At 32.5% G+C, this 21,482-nt stretch overlaps 1 protein-coding gene and 2 pseudogenes across 1 annotated transcript; all 3 read right to left on the bottom strand.

The window, feature by feature from the left end:
- Positions 1-1,900: 1,900 nt before the first annotated feature.
- Positions 1,901-2,374, bottom strand: LOC106344617. Its single transcript, XM_013783961.1, has one exon. It carries the CDS (start codon positions 2,372-2,374, stop codon positions 1,901-1,903), a length of 474 nt encoding a protein of 157 aa, XP_013639415.1.
- A 7,240-nt stretch (positions 2,375-9,614) lies between these two features.
- Positions 9,615-15,753, bottom strand: LOC106344616 (annotated as a pseudogene).
- A 779-nt stretch (positions 15,754-16,532) lies between these two features.
- Positions 16,533-17,660, bottom strand: LOC106294193 (annotated as a pseudogene).
- Positions 17,661-21,482: the final 3,822 nt, after the last annotated feature.

Below are 21,482 nucleotides of genomic sequence, written 5' to 3'. Positions count from 1 at the left end.
GATTAATTTAATTAATTAAATAATTAATCTTTGACCAACGGGTTGACTTTTCCGTAAATACTCGTTTTAAACCGTTCGAAAGGCGTTCTGACTCGAAATTTCGATCTGATTTCAGATTTGGAGTCCATTTGAGCAGCTGGAGTTCATAGATATCACTTCTTATTGCTAAGGTGAGGGTCTATTCCCGAACTTCTCGTACACGGCTTAGGACCTCGAATAAATATAGTTTATTTCTAATGTGTTCCGTCTGTGTGAAATCGAGTCTATCATTGCTTGTTTAGTTTTAGGTTCTTTGCATAAACCGGAACTAGGGGGTTAGAGGATTCAATATTGATTGTTTCACTTAATGTAAATTCTTAGCTAGGATTGTTTTTGTTTGGAGACGGATACAGAGTCGGACTGCTGTATGCCGGATTGTATGGAGGTCACGGCCAACTTTAGTCGACCGGTTGAGCTGTAGACTGGAAGTGTCGATAAATCGTCTACGGGCGTGTGTTACCGAGCACTTTTTCGGTGTGTGTATGAACCGAGCACCTTTTCGGTAGTGTTTTGGCCTGTTAGTGGGCGGCGAGTGTGCACCTCGCTAGGACCATTGTTTTGTTGCTTGAGTACTTTAGGTACTGTGTTTGACATGCATTATAATTAAATTATATTTATTCGGAGTGCTATGTCCGGGTCCATGGACTTCGGGGTGGCATCCCATACCTCACTGAGCGATTCCCCTGTCGCTCACCCCTCACTCTTCCCCTTTTCAGGTGAGACAAACAAGTATGTGATATTTGGACGGACTTGGTGCTACTGGACTTTTCTTTCGGATTTTATTTGGGCATGGGTGAGAGTTGTCGGGTTTATGGGCTTTTATATTACGGGATATTGTTGGTGGCCCGTCGTCCTTAGTGTCAGGGAGACGGGTGTCACATTGTTGTATGATGACGCGTCGGGGGTGACACGCTGTCCTCCATATAGGAGGTGACGGGTGTCACAATTCAGTTCAAGCTCTAGTTCAAGTGGACACCAAACTAGAACAATAATGCAGCTGACGGGTTAACAAAATAACCCATTTCAACTTTCAAGGCAATGTTTCTTTCCCTTTTTTTGCTTTTGTTTTATGTGCCAACTACTTTGAATAAATCCTCTATGAAGATGCAATGCTAACATTGGTATTTGGCATATGAAAGAAGGTGTTAAATAACTATATCTATTATTTATCCATCTTAACATTAATTGGATCCGGTTTTAAAAACAGAATTTTTGTATTCACTGATTTATGAAATATGACATTGTAATGCAATTCACAATTGCTAGTTTATGGATCTGACACTTTTATAAAATATAAAGTTATTGGTTTGATGAATTTTAAACTCATTAAAATCAATTATTCAAAAATTTGGTTTCTGATTTTGGAGTTATATTAAAATTTAGTATCATTAGCCAAAGTTATGTATTAACACCTACTCTTCTCGACTAGTCGTTCAAAGCATTAGGTTCCGATTGACTGCCTATCGATTTTACCATAGGGATCCCAAAAGCTTTTTTGGTCCAATGACTAATCCCATGAGATCTTGCATCTGAGTATGCAACTAATCCATCAATATAGCACGGCTAGGTGACCAAGGTGAATCAAACCCATGAAGCTTTTTTACCACTAGACCAACACAATTTCGTTTTAAAATAGATTCTTAAACTTGTTATATCTTTGATGGACTTTTAAATACAGAAGATTTTCTATGCAAATTTATCAAATATTTTTACAAAATATTTCAACTTCTACAATCAATAAACTCTACCGAAATCCATCCCGCGCATACCCATCTTATTTTATTTTTTTGTTCATTTTTTGTTTTGTTTTGGAGGGTTGGCAGTAGATCTCACACTCATTCTGTATGCAAACCGTAACATCTTACACCGGCGGTAGTTGTGGTGAATCAGAGCCGGATATGCTCGCCTCCGAGTAGATCATGAATGCATTGAAAGTATCGTAAACCACCACGGAGAGCCAGAGAAACCAGAGAAGAAGAAGGACTAAAGCAAACGGCACGTAAACTACAGAGACTAACACAAGAACAGCTAGACCTCCAAATAGATGGCTTGCGTGTCCCACGAGCCTTGGCACTATACCGGGACGCAGCCGCCAGTCAATGGCTTCACGGACGCGAAGAATGGCGTAAAACAAAATGAATATGCAGAAAGAGAGGAATGCTGCTTTATGTGTTTCAAAACCAGATGACTGTTGGTTTATGAGCTGAAGTAATCCTAGAATTCCGGTATTGACCATGACAACGACTTTGTGGGCTGCAATGGAGTATGTGATAAACATTGACGTTTCATCGCTGGAGATTTGGAGTGTTTGGTTAGTGGTGGAGAAAGCCTCCATAGTTTCTATATTATATGTTTTTGTTTAATTATTTTTTTCTTGATTTTCAATGTCGACATCGATCAATGCAAATTTATAAGAAGAGCCGCGCAAGGATCAATATCCGTGTATTGTTTTGTCTTATTGACTTCTATGGATCACGCTCTTACGGATAGAAGTTGGAACACAAACAGAAAGAACATTCTAAATTTAGGGGGGCCATTTAAGAATGAGATTATGTGGAATGGAAATGAGTATTTTGTCACGTGTTTCTTTCAATTGTCATCTCTTCTTTTCTACACGAGAGAGAGTACACACGTACTTGTGTTCATATGCTTCTAAAAAGAAGTACATATAACGTGTGTCTTGATTGAATAATAAATACGTAAAAGTAGATACAAATCTATATATGGATAAAAACGAAAATTACTAAAAATCCATTCGCCGATCTTACTTAAATTAATATATATATATATATATATCTCTATAGCATTATTTGAGAAATCGGTTAATTACATGTCACGCTCACATTAATTCTCAAAATTTTTTATTATTCTGATACCTATAATGAACTAATTTATCATTATAATATTTTATTTTAATTAATCAAGCTTTTATAATAATCACATTGTTATTAAAAGAATTTTTATATAAAAAGGCGATTTTTCACGTCATTTACATATATAATTAATGTTAGTCACCTTAATTAAGCATCTGTTTCCTTTTCTTATTTACATATTTACTATCTTACTACATTAGTTAGAGATTAATGTTATATTATAGAGATTAATGTTAGTCACCTTATAAAGAATGTCGTTTCCTTTTCTTATTTACATATATTTACATATCAAACTACTTTAGTTAATAAGATAGGTATAACATTTTCCTACATTAGTTAGCAATATTATATATTTTGTGATAAGTATACAATTTCCTATTTTCAAAAAAATCTCTTTGCAATTTTATGCAATTTTTTTTACATATAACTCATAATCCTAATATATTACACGCCTCCAAATCTATATAAATATACAACTGATTCTCTTAATTCTAAACCATCAGACTTATCAGCACAAATTTAAACTCTTAGAAAATCTTTTTTTATTCATATAAACATTTTTTTTTCTAGAAAAACAACTTCTGTGGTTTTCATCAGTGAAATTTATCCAGCTTTGGATAAATACAAGATCAAAGTGAATATCATAAAACTTCGGAAAAAGTATACGAAAGGAATTGCTTCTGTTGAGATGGTTTTGATTGATGATGAGGTAATTTAAAAAACTCAAAATTTTCAACTTATGCTAATCATATAGTCATAGGAATCAATATTTATTATTTAATTCTATGCAACTCATAACTTATATTTTCATTATTTTATAAGAGAACCGGATTCATGGAAGGTGATGATTTGGTTAAGAAATTTGAGGATAATCTGATAGAAGTGAATAAAAAATAATGAACACATTTAAGATCAATTTTTATACTGGTGATCTTAAAACCAGTCCACATCTTTTGAAGATATCTTTTTATCAAACTACTTATCTGGATAATGTGAAGATTTTCCAGCAGAGATGTCTGGAAAATATTATACTGACTAGGTTAAGATCCGCACATTGCGCGGGATGAACATTATATATATAAATTACTTTATGTATTATATATTTTTAACATATTATGAAATTATAAATATATATTTAATAAAAAAAGTCAGTAACTATTATTAACTTAGTGCGAACATATAAATAAATTTTATAATCCAAACAAATAATTTTTTCTGTTTGATATGGTATATAATTAAATTTAAATGATAGTAACATATATATAGTATATTTTAATATTAACATCTATTAAATGATGCTTTCTATTCATATCTTTTTGATCATTTGTATCCGTTATAACAAAAACGTTAAATTACTGATATTAAAATTTCATTGTAGGATTAATAGTTTACATAATTTATAATATTTTTTAAAAAAAATTAAAATGATACATATTTTTATCAAAAAAACAAATTTCAAAGTAAATTTCAAAATTAAAATATTTATGTATTTTTATATGGCATATAGTTTAATTTAAAATGATATATATATATTTATATATCTTTTAATTTTAATACTTATTAAATGAGACTTTTAATTTATACGAATTTGTAATCATTTGTATCATGTAATAAAAAAATTTTTAAACTATGGATCACATAATTTTAATGTGAGCCTTTTAACAATTTTAGTAATTTATACTCTTTTTTAAAAATTCAAAATATAACATAAACAGAAAAATCTAAATTTTTTATTATATGGTTAATATGGTTGTTTAATTTATTTTAATAGTTTAAAACTAAACAAATATAATATAAGATACACTTATTTTTATCAAATTTTTATTATTCAAAATCATTAATTGTCATATATACTTTAGCCATATTAGGCAATTCCGTAATTTTATTTAAGGAAATAATGAAGCACATTAATAATGTATTTATGGTTAGTTTAATAAAAATCTTATTATATATTTATATGGACCAACATATTTCTCTAAGGATTCTAAGAATCATTCCAGTGATGACACATGACTACAAAAAAATGTTGTAATGCTTCTCAATTAATATATAAGGGATTTTACATATATTCTATCTCGAACCATCGATAATAATTTGTTAATTGGTAAATTTTTCTTTTAATATGCAAAAGTTTTATTGTCATTTTAGATGTTGTATTTCAAGTATTTCTCATTATATTTTCTTTACATAGATATAGTAAGACAAATTGTTTGTATTGGATCTTTACAAGAGCTTAAGTCTAAACGAAACACTACTACAAAAATTGATATTATGCTTAGAGATACAAGATAAACTGTAAATAACTAATTTTTTTGGTAAAATATAAGTAGATAAATAATTTTAGATGTGTTACCTTTATACTACGTGTTTGTAGTATTTGTTTTGTCCAAAATTTTGCATGTTTTTAAATATAATGGTATGCATCTGCCATTCACTCTTTGGAAAGATTATGCTACTCAAGTCTTTAAATATTTTGCAAAACTAAAACACTGCAACTAAACAACTCATAATTAGAACTGTGCTTAAAACAAAATAATAAAATAATAAAAATATCACCCAGGTTATTATATTTTCAAGTTTTTCGTAAATATTTATACCCGCGCAAGAGTGCGGATGAGTCACCTAATATATATATCCCTAATATACTAAAGCACAAGTTACTTTATCACTAAAATATTAACAAATGTCGTAGTTTTACGAAAGAAAAAAAATCTATTATTTTTTATCTCCTATTTCTCTGCAATTTTAAGTATCCAAAATCTTTTTTTCCTCAAAATTTCCATCCACGTTTCATAATCTAACTGCTTTTATTTCTTTTTTTTTGTAAGCACGCTTTCATATTAAAATTGCATGAGAAATAAAAAAAATTACAAGCCTAAGCTATAGTTAGACTGGAAGCTCAGTAATTAGACCCACTTAGGAAGTTACAACATTTATTATTAGAGGCCCATGAAGACTTAGTAAAAAACCATTTGGATTTCTTCTGTAGAAGTTTTGATGAAAACAAGAGAAGAGAAAGAGAGGAGATAAAGACCCGGTGAGAGATGATCATGCCATTGATAATCAGAGTTGCATTAGATCTGAAGAAGCGACCGGGTTGGTAGGTCTGAGCGCCGATGTCTTGTTAGTTATCCGATGGTCTATAGCCTTTGTGATCGTCTCAGGAGAACGAAAGATGATGCGGTGTAAGCGAGCGTTCTATTCAGCCCAAGTTGAATAGATAGTAGTCTGCCATGAGAGAAGAATCAGTCTGCGATTAAGGTTAGGACCACGAAGGGACTCCATGTTGTGGATCGTTTGGCTCCAGTCCCTTAGTGGCTGAACTCCACATCGAGAAGCTATTGAAGACCAAACAGAAAAGCTGAAATTGCAGTCAAACAATATATGGTTTCAGTTTTCTATTCCTGTAGAGCCGAGAAGACAATTTGGGTTTACTTTTATCCTCCAGATAGTTATTCTATCTTTAGTTGGACACCGATCCAATATAAAAAACCAAGAAAGAAAAGCATGCCAGGAATACTTACTGAGAACCAAATTGCATAGGACCATGGAACCTGAGGAGATGTCCCACGCAGAAGGTGATATACCTCTCCAGTTGGGTAAGTTGAACTTGTTCTTCCATTGAGATCCCATTCATAGTAATCTCTCTTGCCTTGTAGCTCGATTGTATTAATGTAGGAGATAATTATTAGTTGATTCTCTGTTTTAGCAGGTGGGAGGCGCCAATTTTCATTCCTTGAAAGATCAGTTAGGGCTGTTCCTTTGGGGATGTCAAGTCTTGATATTCCATCAGTAGCACTTCTTCCAGACTGCCATAAGGCGTCTAGTTGTCATACCAAAACCTACAAGTAAGACCATTCCCGATCCTCATTTGTATCCAAGGAAAAATTAGAGGTCTTAGTTTTAGTAGTATATTTGCTAGCCATGAATTAGAGCGATTTGGTTTTGCTGTCCAATAGTTGTTTATGCTGTAACACCTCCTCTCTATACCAAGGTACCCAAACCGAACCCACCTTTAAAATAGAATCCATATGAGTTTTAGGCAAGTAGCTTTGTTCCAAGTAGCTAGATCAGTCACCCCATGTAATAACCCTCACGAGCCAATTGATTTTTGGTCGAGAAAATGTTCGGAATTATCAACCAGCTCCCTAAATGGTCGAGAAAATGTTCTTCACCTGTCTAGTTGCTATGTAATTAAGTCACATGTTATGCACCTGCTTGCCTAGCTTCTTCAGTAATTGGCACATGACAGTCACAATCTGCATGCTTTCCTTGTTTCTTAAGTAGTCATGTGAGAAGCACACAGAAGGGCTGGATATTTCTTCAAGGTAAGGAAAGGACTTAAGCTTGTGCTAAGAGTGCTGAAGCAGCTGGCCAGCTGTCCACACTCAGCCTACCTTTGTCTTGAGTGAAACCCTTAGCTAAAGCAAATTACCGAGCTTTAGAATACCATCTTCTCTCCTCTGGGGCGTTCTGTTACAGAAACAAGACAGAAAAATTTTGGAGAAAAATTGAGAAAAAATCAGTGAAAAATCAGAGACTTTGGGCGATATCTTCCATCAGTCTGTTCAGTTTGTTACTGTGAGAAAGATCAGAAGGTGAGATTTTAAAATAAAACCCTAGAGCTTGTCCATCTCAGATCATGATCAAACCATCATCTCTCTTTCTGTTCAGTCCATCCGTGACTAACCTTGAAGAAGAAGATCAGCCGAGACCACCTAGACCTTTGGTCCATCTCTGTGTGCTTTGGTCTTCTTGCCTCATTCCTGTCTTGAACAGAGCTAGTTGATTTTTAGCTTAGGTCTTGGTCAGATCAGTTGTGATACAGTTCCGTTTTTTTTCTAATTTTGGTTTGAATCAACCTCTTAAAACCCTCAGCTAAGATGTTCTGAACAAACTTGGAGTAAACCGATTTGAACTCAGTCTGATCATGTCCTGAACCAAACCTATGAGAACTGAAATGATCTGATCTTTTCTGATTAGAACCTGTCTTAACCGATCTTGAACCGATCCAATCTAAGTTTTCTAGCTTCAACCGAACTGTTGGATTGTTGATCTTATGAACCGAACTGCTCTGTTTTTGGGATATTGGTCGAGTAAAGACTGAAGTATCAACCTGGTCCATTCTGTTGAACTGTGTACTCTTTGTACCTGGTTGTGAAGTTTAGCTAGCAGTCCAGTCAACCCTTGGAACATCTCAGTCTCTTGGTTAGGATATCCTTTTTCAAGATCGGTTTCAAGCCATTCCAAATCCAGTTTCAAGACTTATTTGTAGGTTCGTCTAGATGGATGTTGAGATAGATAATGAGTGTTTTATTAAGTTTAATTGAATGATGTCGGTTAGTTAGTAAAACCTTTGAATCCTTATGAACTGTGTAGTGTTTACTTAGTGTAAACACTTACACTTAAATAAATAATCGAAAATGTTAATTGAGGTTAATCTGAATCCTAGCACTTGTTCTCAAGTATTAACAATAATTATGGATTAATCTTGGATTAATTATAAATTAATTATGAAATTAATTATAGAAGTAAAAATCATTTGAATTCTTATTATAAACCTTCCTTCCAAAATATTCTCGTACAAATGTTGGACCGTGAATTTTTTGTTGCGTGACGGTTCAAGCGCACGAGGACACAAAGATGGGGAGGACCCCGGAGATCGTGTACTTAGTGACGACTCAGTTTCGGATGTTCATAAAGTGATCACCGACGGTTATAATATATATATATTTTTTTTCCCGCTAAGCTCTTAGCCTTGGTGGTTCTGGGTTTAGCATATATATATATATATATGTATGAGTATATGAGTTATGTGAAGGAGGAGGGGTAAAATGGAAGAGAGCTATAAGATAAAAATTCATAGTGAAGTAATGGAATGTCTTACTCTCATGTTGATTAATGAATGTGTTTCTTCTGCATATTATTATTACTACTTGGTTTAATGATATATGTTGCGGGTGTGGGACTAGGCTCACTGAGTAGATTAGTTACTAATGTCTCATCGGTGTGCTGGCAACCATAGGCGGGAGACCTTTACCTTTGGACTTGAAGAAACAGCTTGACCAGGTAGTTTTCATCGTCCTTGCAATGTCTTTTTTCTCGTATATTTATAGTAAAGCGTTGTTGGGCATACGCCTTAGGATAATACTATAACCATTTTGTAAGATCATTAAAAATATGAATAATGTATTAAGGTTGTTTATAAATGACGAGTTTCCATAGGATATGGGCATTACCTTGTTCTTGTCGGGACGAACCAACTATTGGGCATTACCTTGTCGGGTTGAAAAGCCTCATGTCATACTTAATAGGATATGTATATTGAGACGTTTGGCCTAAGGTGGCTGGATTTATTTCAGGAACCTCAGGTTATACGATTTGGTTTAAGTTACTAGTGATCGGTTTTGCAATTTCTTGTTTGATTATTGCACGGCCGGTCGGGTCAACTTTTACTTAGACCAGATCGTGGGTGGCACACCCCTAATTCACTTTCTTCATTTTTGTTACTGTTCAGCAAGCTACTCTTGCTGTAAGGAGAGCTTCAATGATGACTTTCCATAAGAAAACGCTACACAAGAATTTTATGCGATTCACACAGGCCTTTGGAAGCACAAAAGAGGAGCACCAGAAAATGGTAATTCCTTCAATCGCCGTTTTGATCAGGAGCAACCTTCTAGCAAAAGATAGAGTTTTGACCGTCTAGGAATTGAATCTCACTTTCACTTGTTGAATGAGACGCTCACAGTTGGCAAGGTTGAGTTTGTTTTGTGCATAATGGAACTCCCAAATATCTGACAAGAAGGGATCCATCGGACATTCCAGTAGACACTTGTATTTCATCGATCTCTGGTTGAAATAGGCCTGAACTGAAGAAGCTAGACTTTTGGACACTGAATCCGACCCTGACCTTTGTTCGAAGTCGTGCAAGACTTGTAAGACATTCTGAACAGAAGAGAGAGATCCATCGATGAAGATAAGGAGATTATCCGCAAAGCTTAAGTGAGTTAGTCTTGTTGATTCAGTTTGAGGATGGAAGCCTATACATTCATTGGCAGACGCATCGTTGAGGAGTTTGGATAAACAGTTCATTGCAATTACGAAAAGGTATGGTGAGAGAGGATCACCTTGCCTTAGTCCTCTAGTTCCTTTGAAGTATCCATTAACATTTACATTGTAATCAACCGTGTAGGAGGGGGTGCAGACACAAGCACGGAACCAACGAATATAAAACGTTATAATAAACTAAAGAAAACTCCCAAGACAAAGTATCGAAAGCATTAGCTATACCTACCTTTATGGTGATTCTTTGCTACTTGAATGTTTGTGATAGCCATTCACCAGCTCACCCGCCAAAACTGTGTTTTCTAATAGCAATCTTCCTTTTATGACGCCAGTCTGATTGGTGGGACTATTAGATCTTGAAGGATTGGTTTAAGTCGCCTTATTAGGAGGCAGAAAATGACTTAATATACAGTATTTAGACACGAGATCAGGTGGTAGTCTGTAACATAAGTAGTGCCTTGTCTCTTTGCTGGAACCAGAGAGAGAATAGTTGCGTTGATATCTGGTGGGAGAAGACATGAAGTGAATAACTGTTTGTTCGCTAATATCACCTCTTTGCCAATGATATCCCAAGAACTTCTTAAGAAACCTGAAGTTAATCCATCTGGACCTGAAGCCTTGTTTGGATTTAATCTGAAAAACAGTCTTTGAATCTCCTTTGCAGTAGGGAGAAGAACCATTGACTGTTGGTTCTGAGACGAGACTCTGAGTTGGACCAGGACTGAAACCAAGTAGGAGGAAATACAATACTGTAACTGTTACGATTCGGCCCAATGACAGATTTGGTATAAGCTACATCATGATTGATTATCTCTAGAGGATTCGTCAAGAGAATACCAGTAGGTGTGAGGAAAGTACGAGTGGCATCGAAACTCGCTATAGTCTGACACATTCAGAAAAAGTAGAGGGTATGGACATATCCTTCTTTTAGCCAATTTATCCTAGATTTTTGCTTAAAGAAACTTTCTTCAATATCCTTTTCTCACTTAAGCGGATACTCCAAGTCAAAGGGAGCAACCATTTTTTATGAAGATCTCTCTCTCTTTTTGAAAGTTTTGAGGGGTATGATTAAGAACTTCGACCTACCCAAGTTGTAACAAACGGTTAGTTTCTATAACTCTCTCTTGAATTTTTCAGCAGTTCTCTGTTTAGAACTCACAATGCTCACTTTAGACACTTAAGCTTCCAACATAAGTTTTTTAGATTTAAACATGTGCTTCTGGTCTGAAACCATGCCTATGATACCTCTGAAGTGAAGTTTAGGTGTTTAATTAAGTAGTTTAGGAAAGAGAACGGTTTAGTGCCTGCTTTAGACATGCTTTGGTTTAGGTCAATGAGACAAGGACAATGATCAGACATAAGGGGTGGGAGAAAATTAGTTGTAACATGGGGTGCAACTGTAATAGTGAAGTTATTGACTAGAAGGCGATCAAGCTTCTTTGCAATGGGCATTAGGGGTTGGGAGTTTGACCATGTAAACATAGGGCCTTGGTAGCCCAGATCAAATAAGGCCAGCTGCAGAAAGCAGTCATTGAATTGAGTTATCATTGAATCGTTAGAATTGAAACTTCATGATGAATTTTATTCTAAGATTCTGATCAAACCTTAGTTATCACAAAATACTTCCGTGTAAGTCATCTTCTGGAAGGCGTACATGGAAGTCGTCTAATTAGAATTAAATATTTAAGTTTTATTTTTCAATTGCAAAAGTAACACAAGACGACTTTCACCGATCGTGAGAAGACTTCTACCTAGTCGTTTGGTGAAAGACTTCCGTGTAAGTCATCTAGACAAAGTCAAAATTCTGACACAATCCGGTCAATTGCAAAACTAACTTAGGTATCCTAGACGACTTACCAGGAAGTCTTCTCTGGTATTTTCGAGACTTTTTTGTTAACAAAGAAAAGTTATAAGACTTCCAGAGAAGTCATCTCTAAAAACACACATAAAGTCAATTGCAAAACTAACCTTTGTATTGACCATAAGACTTTCGTATAAGTCTTCTAAGACCAGAAGACTTACATGGAAGTTTTCTGACAAACAGATCTGAAAAAAAAAACTCAATTTTATATTTTCAACCAATGAGATAACTTAATTAGCTTCTCCTATCGCACAAAACTTTACCATGAAACAAACCCACTTGTTAATGACCAAGAATCATGAGTTTGAACCTTACAAAGTTTAAAATCATAATCTTGGTTTTTTTTTTATGAATATAGAGAGAAAGTGAAAGAGACGTAGTTTGTGTGCATAAGTAATAAGATATGAAGAGTAAAAATCGAAATTTTGGTGCATTAAAAGCTTCAAATTGGTTGTTCATTGTGGGTTGGTGTATTGATGGCAATGACAATATTGTAAATACTTGATGAAAATTATGAATTAGGATGATAGAGTAAAACACTCAATTTAAAAAAAAAAAAAAAAAAGCATTTTCTTGAATAATCCTAATTTTTGGAGTGAATATGACAAATAAAAATTAAAAAAAATCATGGGTTACTTTTGTGTTTGAATTTTATTGTGGATCATATTTGAAAAAAAAACCATATAAATATATATGTTTAGCTAAATTAGGTACGTACATGCAAAAGGGGTACCATATATTAAGACGCACGATTATTACGTCCTATTTTTTTTATTCTACAAAAGTTACGTACATGGAATGATATAACGTACGACAATTTGTATGTTGTAGCTAAATTTTACATGTGCCATGTGCAGTAAAGAGAGTACATGTAACATGATTTTTGATGTTTTAACAAAAAAAAAAAGAAAAACATGTTTTATGGTTGAATAAACATGTATATTTGATAATGAAAAATCTTACTTCAATAAACTTATTAAATTATGTAAAGTTTATATAACCAACAAAAAGTTGACCTACTGGCAAAATTCCTGAAAAAGATATTTGGAACCCATAATTTCATGATAGTTATTTGCACATCAAATTAATTTTTTTAAAAGTTGGTGATTAGTATGAAATTTCTAAATAATTTAGGCACTCTATAAAGTTTATGTATACCAAATAGTATAAAAACTATAGAAAAGAAAATTAAATAAATTAACACTCTGTATCTAAACCCTTAATTTTAAACTATAAACCGCTAAACCTAAATTTTGAACAGTGAACATGTATGACTTATGGCTGGAACAAGTTTGTATGGTTGTCTCAGGTGAATAATCTGTAACACATGTTTCATCTTCTCACATGAACATTAATGTTTCAATCAACTTTACAAAGATCAATACTCAAATTTATTAATATTATTTTTTGTCTTAAAAGTACGGAAGGAGGCAAGAGGGACATTTGACATCTACCAAAAACCGAATAAAATACTGAAATGTTTATAGTAAATTAATTTTAAAAGAAAACTACGTATATAAGATCTAAAAATGACATAAATAAATTGAATCTAAATTCGAATAAAACAGTGATATCCTAAAACACCAAATCGTCCACATATCTAATTATTTGTCCGGCTCAACTCAAAATGAAAAAAAAAAAATAGTATCAAGAGAATCATTTAGTGATGTATAAGATGCTAAACACCCAAGTCACTGATTCGGTTATAGCACTCTCTGACCACAGGTGTCTAGATACAAGCATGAATAATAGATTTAATGCACCATACATATCAAACAAGGTGCTGATAGATAAGCCAGTACATGTACCCTGTATTTTCTTCAATAATATATAATGCACCGTTAGTGCATAAGTTTCTTTTTACACACTTTAATCTTCTGTGTTGCTAGTAAGCACGTCTTGGTACCCTCGTAATCTACATATAATGCGTCGTTACACAAACTTCACAATAAAAATGTCTCATGTTTAGAAAGTGCAATTCAAAATCTAGTATGTTTTAAATATAAATGAACAACCAGACGAGGCAAGAATTGTAGTTTTACAATTTCACCGTACATTAACATCCTTTTTCGATAAAATGAAAATCCGTATCCCAGAAATTTGCAAGTGTTGGAAAAATTTTAGGTGATATGTTAGCAATTATCTGTCTTATAAGGTATAAATTCTTATATATGGTTAAAACTGGTCATAGTATATACTCAAAATGCGAGATAAAATATTTAGACTTTATAAACCAATTCACAACATTCTGGTGGTTAAAGATAAAGCTCAAAAGATGTCTCGTGGGAAGAGGGGTCAGTCACTTTGGCAAGGTTGTGCTTACGTTAAGATGATGTATATACAAGATTTACTCAAACGAAACAATTTTATAACTATCGCAAAAGCTCAATAATCCAACAAGTGAAAGCTAGCAAATTCTTCGGAAGAATATTATAACCGAAATTCATGGCCTCTAGACTTGAACTTAGTGATTCCATTCAACATTCAGGGTCCGATTGACATTAGGACTGAGGGTTTTGTGGTATTAGAAAGTTTCTGCAACTTTTTTTTACCAATAAGGCTATTTAAAAAATTAATCATATTAAAGTTTATAAAGTTCTTATAAAACAAAACTTTTTTTTTCTTTTGTGTTGTTTTTCTTAAAGCCAACAAAACGTGATTTTACAACTTTTTTCTCTAAAAATATTTTCTTTTTTTTCTTACCTTCATAAATCTTTTATTTAAGTTTGTAACAAATTTTATTAAAATTTAAGATTAAAAAGTTAATCATTGAATTTTTTTTTTGCTCATTTGATATTCACATTGTACTATTTTATAATCGTATATATATATTTTTCAATAATAGTATAATTTTACAATTTAAATAAAATATTTAAAATATTATTCAAATTTTTTACAATTTTAACTACCAATTTAATTTTAGTAAAACTTAAATTAACAGCTAAAGTTTCAACATCCACATTCTCTACAGCTATCATTCTAAAGCCAAAGACCTTACCCATCCGTCGGAGCTTCAATCTGATCCGTTCTAAACAACAAAATCGCATGAAAGGACTTTAGTTTCCGAAACGACCAAACAAAAAGCCAAAATAAACGAAATAAAGCCACCGTGAAATTCCTCCATTTCACTTTTCTATGATACCAACTTGCAATATTGTTCTTGGTCACCCAAATATTAATCTTCTTTGTTACATGGCACTGCTGTAACAACGAAAACCCAACTCCCCTATAAACCCTAAGCACAAGAGCATCTTTACAAGCCTTCTTCTCAGATGGTAGATGACAAAATATCGAGAAAGATTCGCTCGAAAAACTGAAGCTTAAAATGACGAACGTAAGATGAGTCATGTACCCAATTCAAAGATCCATTCAATGACATAGATCTTGTTGAGTGGAAAGAAATACTACTATTACTACGCGGTGTTCCTTGTTTTGGCTCTTCCAAAACTAGGTCTTTCCACGCATATGTGGCAAAGTCATGGATTTTCCACCCATAGGTACCTGCAAACTTCAGACAATACACAAGGGTCTTATAAACAATTTTGTCAGTTCTCCTATCATTATTATCATAACCTAACCACGGGTTACAAACCACAGCTCCTTTATTCATGCCAAATAGCAAGAGCTCATTGCAATCGGCCAAGTCATTAGGTGTCTGAGATATTAAACCGGGGATATCTAAGGATAACTCACGCAGCTCTATCTCGGGATTTAGGCTTACCGAATAAATCTTGGATTTAGTTACTAAAATAAACTGAAACGTCGACATCTTGTGGTTATTGATGAAAGTCTTGTCGCCAAAGAGAGTGTTCCATCGCTTGCACACGGTTCTGAATCGGACAAGTGGTATAGGAGGGACACGAGAGAGGATATCTTCCAGCAAGAGTCCCATGGAAGCTTCTCATTGTTGGCCATTATAGGGTTCTTTTGTTTTGTTTCTCAGTAGCTGAATTTTCAGGTTAACTACTCTTACTTATAGTTTTTACTTATAGTTTTTAGGACTTGTTACGTATTCACATTTGATCCCAAATCCCAATACTCTCTCCGTTCGTGTTTATCAAGTCGTTTTATTTTGTTCCTTTATAGTAAATCTTACTTCAGTTATAATTGTTTTTGTTTTCATAAACAAATGTGTCTTGGAAAGAAAAAAATTACCATGCCTAGGCGTTAGTTGGGTTTTAAATGGTTTTGAAATGCTCTGTTTTCTTGAGATCTTATAAGTATTTTCACCACTAATCTTTACAATTGTGAAGGTACCTTTAAAAAAGGCAAAGAGAATCTGTCTCTGACAGAGCTTTTGTAGACTATATAAAATCACTCGCGTGAGAACATGGTGGTGTTTTAATGCTAGTAAGTAGAATGTGCATGTTTCCCGAACATGTAAAAACGCTCCTCCGTTTCAAAATCTCAACAAGACTAGTGCGCCGAAAGCTTATTAATCCAACAAGTAAAAGCTAACTTAGTGATTACAGATCAGAGTCAAAACCACAAGAGTTAAACTGAATCCCCTAAACAGTATCTTGTTTGCTCCAAAATATTCTAATAGAAGTTGTTCAAGTAAAAAAAAAAAGTCAAAACAAAAAGGAAAAAACAGTAAAATTAGAACAGAGAAGATGGTTTGTTAATGAACACAAAAATTCAAATCAACTGAAGCTTCTTCAAGAAGCAAACAAAGAAGCAGAAGGTAAGTGAGATTAAAGTTGTAATTTTGCTTCTCCTTCTTGACCTCGAGGAACCGAGATCAAACTAGGAGTAAAGGAACAATGCAAAGGCCAAGGATCTACAACAAGATCTATTTTTATTTTTCTGATCAAGTTATTGTTCCCCATAACATAGATCCAAGCCCGCCCAGTTTCGTCACAAGAACACACTACAAGTCTTTTATCATCGATGAAGAAACTTGGCTGCGAGTAGGATCTAGTCTGTACTAGAGTTGGTAAGTTAGGAGCTGACACTTCCATGAAATTCATCCACTCCACATCTGCACCACCCTTTTTATGAATCTTGTTCTTTGGTCAGCCAAATCTGAATCTTCTTTGTTAGATGGGATTGCTTTAACAATGAAAACCGATCTCCTTTGAAAGCCCCAATAACAAGAGTATCCTGATGATGATTATCTTCACAAGGTAGATCACAGAATTTGTAGAATGCTTGGATCGAAAAATCAAAGTTAATTAGGAAGAACAAGTACTTTGTCTTGTCATAAGAAGCAATCCGATACCAAGTTTTATTCAACGATAAACCACATGTGGTGTGAAATGTAATAGATCCTCCTTTCTGATGAGTACTACTATCAGATTTCATGACCATAGTGTGTAGGTCCTTCCATGCATCAGACGAAAAGTCATGGGTTTTCCAAGATGTCTTGGTAGCCCAGTACTTCTTATAAGATGCAAGGGTCTTGTAACGATTATCATAATCATAACCTATGCCATAAAATTTAATGAGAGGGTGGTTACTCTCGGGCTCGATCCATCTAGTCTGTCCTAAATATGGGTTCCAAACCACAGCTCATTTACCCATGGAACATAGCAAAAGCCCTTCGCATTTGATCAAATGTCTAGGTAACAGATATTCTAAAGCGGGAATATCTAATGTTAACTCACTGACCTCTATCTTTGGATTAACTCTTATCCATAAATCTTGGATTTGGTTGCTAAGAAGAATTGAGACGTCGTCTTGTTGTTGTTGATGAAGGCCTTGTCGTTGATAAGAGTGTTCCATTGCTTAGATACGGTTCTGAATCGGACAAGAGATTTAGGAGGGACATGAGAAAGGATCTCTACAATCAAATCCCATGGAAGGTTCTCCTTGTTCGCCATAGGGGTCTTTTGCTTTTAGATTGACTACTTAACTTAAAATGTTTTCCCAACTAGGGTTTCAGGTCATTATTCCTTAGATATTTACATAAAAGATTCAGAGTTTGTAACATTAAATATATCCATCCATATAAGGTTACGGTATATATATCCATAGAAATTGTTAGATATTTACACGTCTCCATATTGATGAGTTTAATCTTTTACCAGGTGGTTGTCCGCGATTTCCCGGGTATAAACATTGTATAAAAATTATGCATGCATTATAATTTTGTAATTTAAAAAAATAATTATAACTATTAAAAGTAACTTTTTTAACTTTAAATAGTTTGAAAATTAAAAGTCTTAATATTATATAATCTTAGGAGAGTTTTGAGATATAGTTATAATTCTATACATTCCTAAGTTTCCAAAAGTCTTTTTATGACATAATTTGGGATTAATAAAAAGCTGAAGATTAATGAAAAAATATTATTTCATTACATTTATTTTATTCTGTCTACCACTTTGTTTTACGTAGATGCAAAAAAAATTGATGAAAAGTACAAAGTTTCCATAATTTTGTCAAATCACAAATCACTTTTTCTCACACATTTTATATTTAGTGTTTAACCTAAAACTCACAATTGGTTAATAAACAAATTCATCCTTAAATTCTCTCCAATCAACACACTATCTTATCAAACATTGATTCGTTTGACCAAGATTTTTATTAAAAGTAATTATACTTTAGATTTTTTTTAAACTATTATTTTCATTTCTTATTATAAAATTACTGTAATACAAACCTATTTTCATTAATTATTTATCATAAAAACATATCTAATTTTTAATAATGTGATGTAATTATTTTGACATATATATCAATGTGAGATTCAATGAATTTATTACATCAAAATAACAAGATTCTGTTATAAAATTTGTTAGAACTTTGTTTTCATACATTATAAAAAAATTTCATCTAATTTTCTGATTTTTTCGATTTTATATTATTAGAAATAAATTAATTTATTATTATTATTTTAAATGACTTACCATATAATTTCTGATTTTAAAAATAAATCATTTCTGAAATAACTCAATTATACTATCCACATTATTCATTGAAAATGACTAAATTTTTTAAAATTGTATATTTAACTGTTTTGCATTTAGTGGACACATTTTTAGAAAATATATCAAGAAAAAGCCCCTTACTATAGTGAGTGACTATAAGAAATATTATTAGGTTTAGTTTAATTCCTCTGCAAGACTACAATATATGATTTATTATATCCACTATTAATAAAAATATGCTTTAAAATGTTTATATAATCCTTTCTATAATATGATATTTAATTGTTTGAACAAACAAATTATGTTAATTCATCTATATGTAAGATGTTTAATTGTTTGTTTTGGTAATATAGATTTTTAGGTAATTCTAAAATTAGTTTCCTTTAAAAATATTTAATTAAATAAAAAAAATTCAAATACCAACAACCAGTCAAATTAAGCGAATTAATTCTAAACTTCACATATGAATGACACATATGGGGTAGTGTGATTTAGATTCTTAATGATTTTTAGAATTTCTAGAGTTATGTTATCACACTCTCACTAAAATATGTTGTTACTGGGAGTACGATGATTCTATCATTCTATTCAAAGTTTATTGTTATTCAAAAAGTTTATATTCTAATGTTTCTACAAATCTATTAAAGCTAGTGTTACTGGGAGTTGTATTCATAACCATTTAAACTCATGAAAAAAATATTTTTAAAATACTGCATATATCTTTTAGATTCTTAAAATCATGAGAAATTGTCTAAAATACCACAAGTTAAGTACCACTCTTCAAAAATACCTTCAATCAAAAATATATTTAACATTTGGGTTTAGGATTTAGTGATTATTGTTTAGGGTTTAGTATTAAGGGTTTAGAGTTGGGTTTATCAATTTTTTTAAAAATATTTATAAAAATTAGCTTAGTGCTATTTTATCACAAATTTAGTTTATTTATAAAAATATTAATTCATTAATGGTAAATTTGAAAATGTTATCAAACTTGTGGTAGAATTGAAATTTTCCCAAAAATCATTATGATAATTTATTTTTATAGATTTTTACAATATACCATATTATCTACAACTCTTTCCAAATTTAACAAATCTATCAACTTTTAAAATCAACAAACTCTACATAAATCTAACTCCCACTAATATCCCCATAAACTGAATCCAATTAAGTGACTTATCAATTAATTAATATATAGAAGTTTTCTGTTTTTAAATATACAAATACTTTAATCATTATTGAAAGTGATAACTCAATTATACGATCAACATTTGTCATTAAAAAATGATTGAGATTTATTTAAATCATATAGTTGACAGTTTTGAATCACTGGACACATTTTTATAATGTATATATGTGAGTATAAGAAATACTAGATTTTGACACACCCGAGCTTTAAAAGCGAGGGATTTATTTTAGTTTAAAAATTTTAAAATATTTTTAATTATGTGTTTCTATATAAGATGATTTAATCTATTTACAATTGTGATGAATGCTTATGTTCAAAAAATATTCATCTGTGTTAGACATTATATAAAAGGTCGTATATTTATACATATAGAAAATAATTTTAAGAGTTTTAAATATAATAAACTTTTATTGTATACTAATTCTTTTGTAATTTTATTTATTCTTATGGTCAAAAGGTATGACTGGTGTAACAATAGCGGTTGCGTGCGTTTGCGAAAGCAGATAGTTGCGTTTTTAAACGTTTTAAAGAGAGTTTTACGACTGGTACTGCGGTTAGAAATTATTGCGTTTGCGGGATACTTATGACTGGTTATCTACCAAATGCAGCAGTTGTTAAATAATAAATTAACAATATTTATATTTTATATAATTATTAAAGCATTAAAAATCTTACTATTATAATAAATATAAAAATTATATTTATAAAATTATACTATTAATTTTTTGGGTTTCTTTCAAAAATGACTCAAAATTTCAAATCAAACACAAAAATAACTTATGTTTTTTTTGAAACTTTGCTTTGTCCTATTCACCCTAGAAGTTCTAGTTATTCACGAAAATGCCATTACTTTTTTTCCGAAAATAATGCTTTTACCTTACCATCCTTATTTTTAACAAAATATTTACAACTTTGTCATTGACATCAATACCTCAACCACCATGAACTACCAAATTGAGAGTGTTAATGTCCTAAAGTTTCGTTTTTTTTTCTCATCCTTTCTCGTTTCCTGTAACACCCTCGAACCGTTTTAGACATCGGTCAGTCAGCCGGGCAACAATCAAACAAGAACATGCCCGAACGACCTTCCTCTGCCAAGTCTGGAAGTGTTACGACGGGTTGAGAATAGACTTTCCAAGTCACAAAACATAATTCTGTAACCCAAAATATCCATTCAAAACTCGTTTCCTCTAATCTTCGGCCTGAGGCTTTGCAACCCGTACCGAATCATTGAGTTGTGTTAGGTTGGACTAACCTAATATCAGATTCAACATGTCACGAATATAAACATACTTTATTTCATAATATAAAACACGAAGTTCACAAGCCCAAAATATTATACATAGGGTCCATGGACGCAGTCGAAAGTAAAACATACATTCATATATCTTGAAAACGAGTCTTTAGCAAAAGATGTCCAATCTACACCAGCTCTTACAGTTCCGCGAGGGCTATGGTCCTTTCTACTGGTCACCTGCAATAGGATGTGAGGAGTGAGTGAACTAGTTTCACTCAGTGAGCCAGGGTTCCCTATCTAGCATATACAACTACCCGTCATTCTAAACCCCACCCCAAACACA

The sequence above is a fragment of the Brassica oleracea genome, chromosome C5 (assembly GCF_000695525.1).
Source record: "Brassica oleracea var. oleracea cultivar TO1000 chromosome C5, BOL, whole genome shotgun sequence".
Lineage (NCBI taxonomy): Eukaryota > Viridiplantae > Streptophyta > Magnoliopsida > Brassicales > Brassicaceae > Brassica > Brassica oleracea.
Note: the sequence above shows the minus strand (reverse complement) of the source record. Positions and strands in the feature narration are given on the sequence as shown.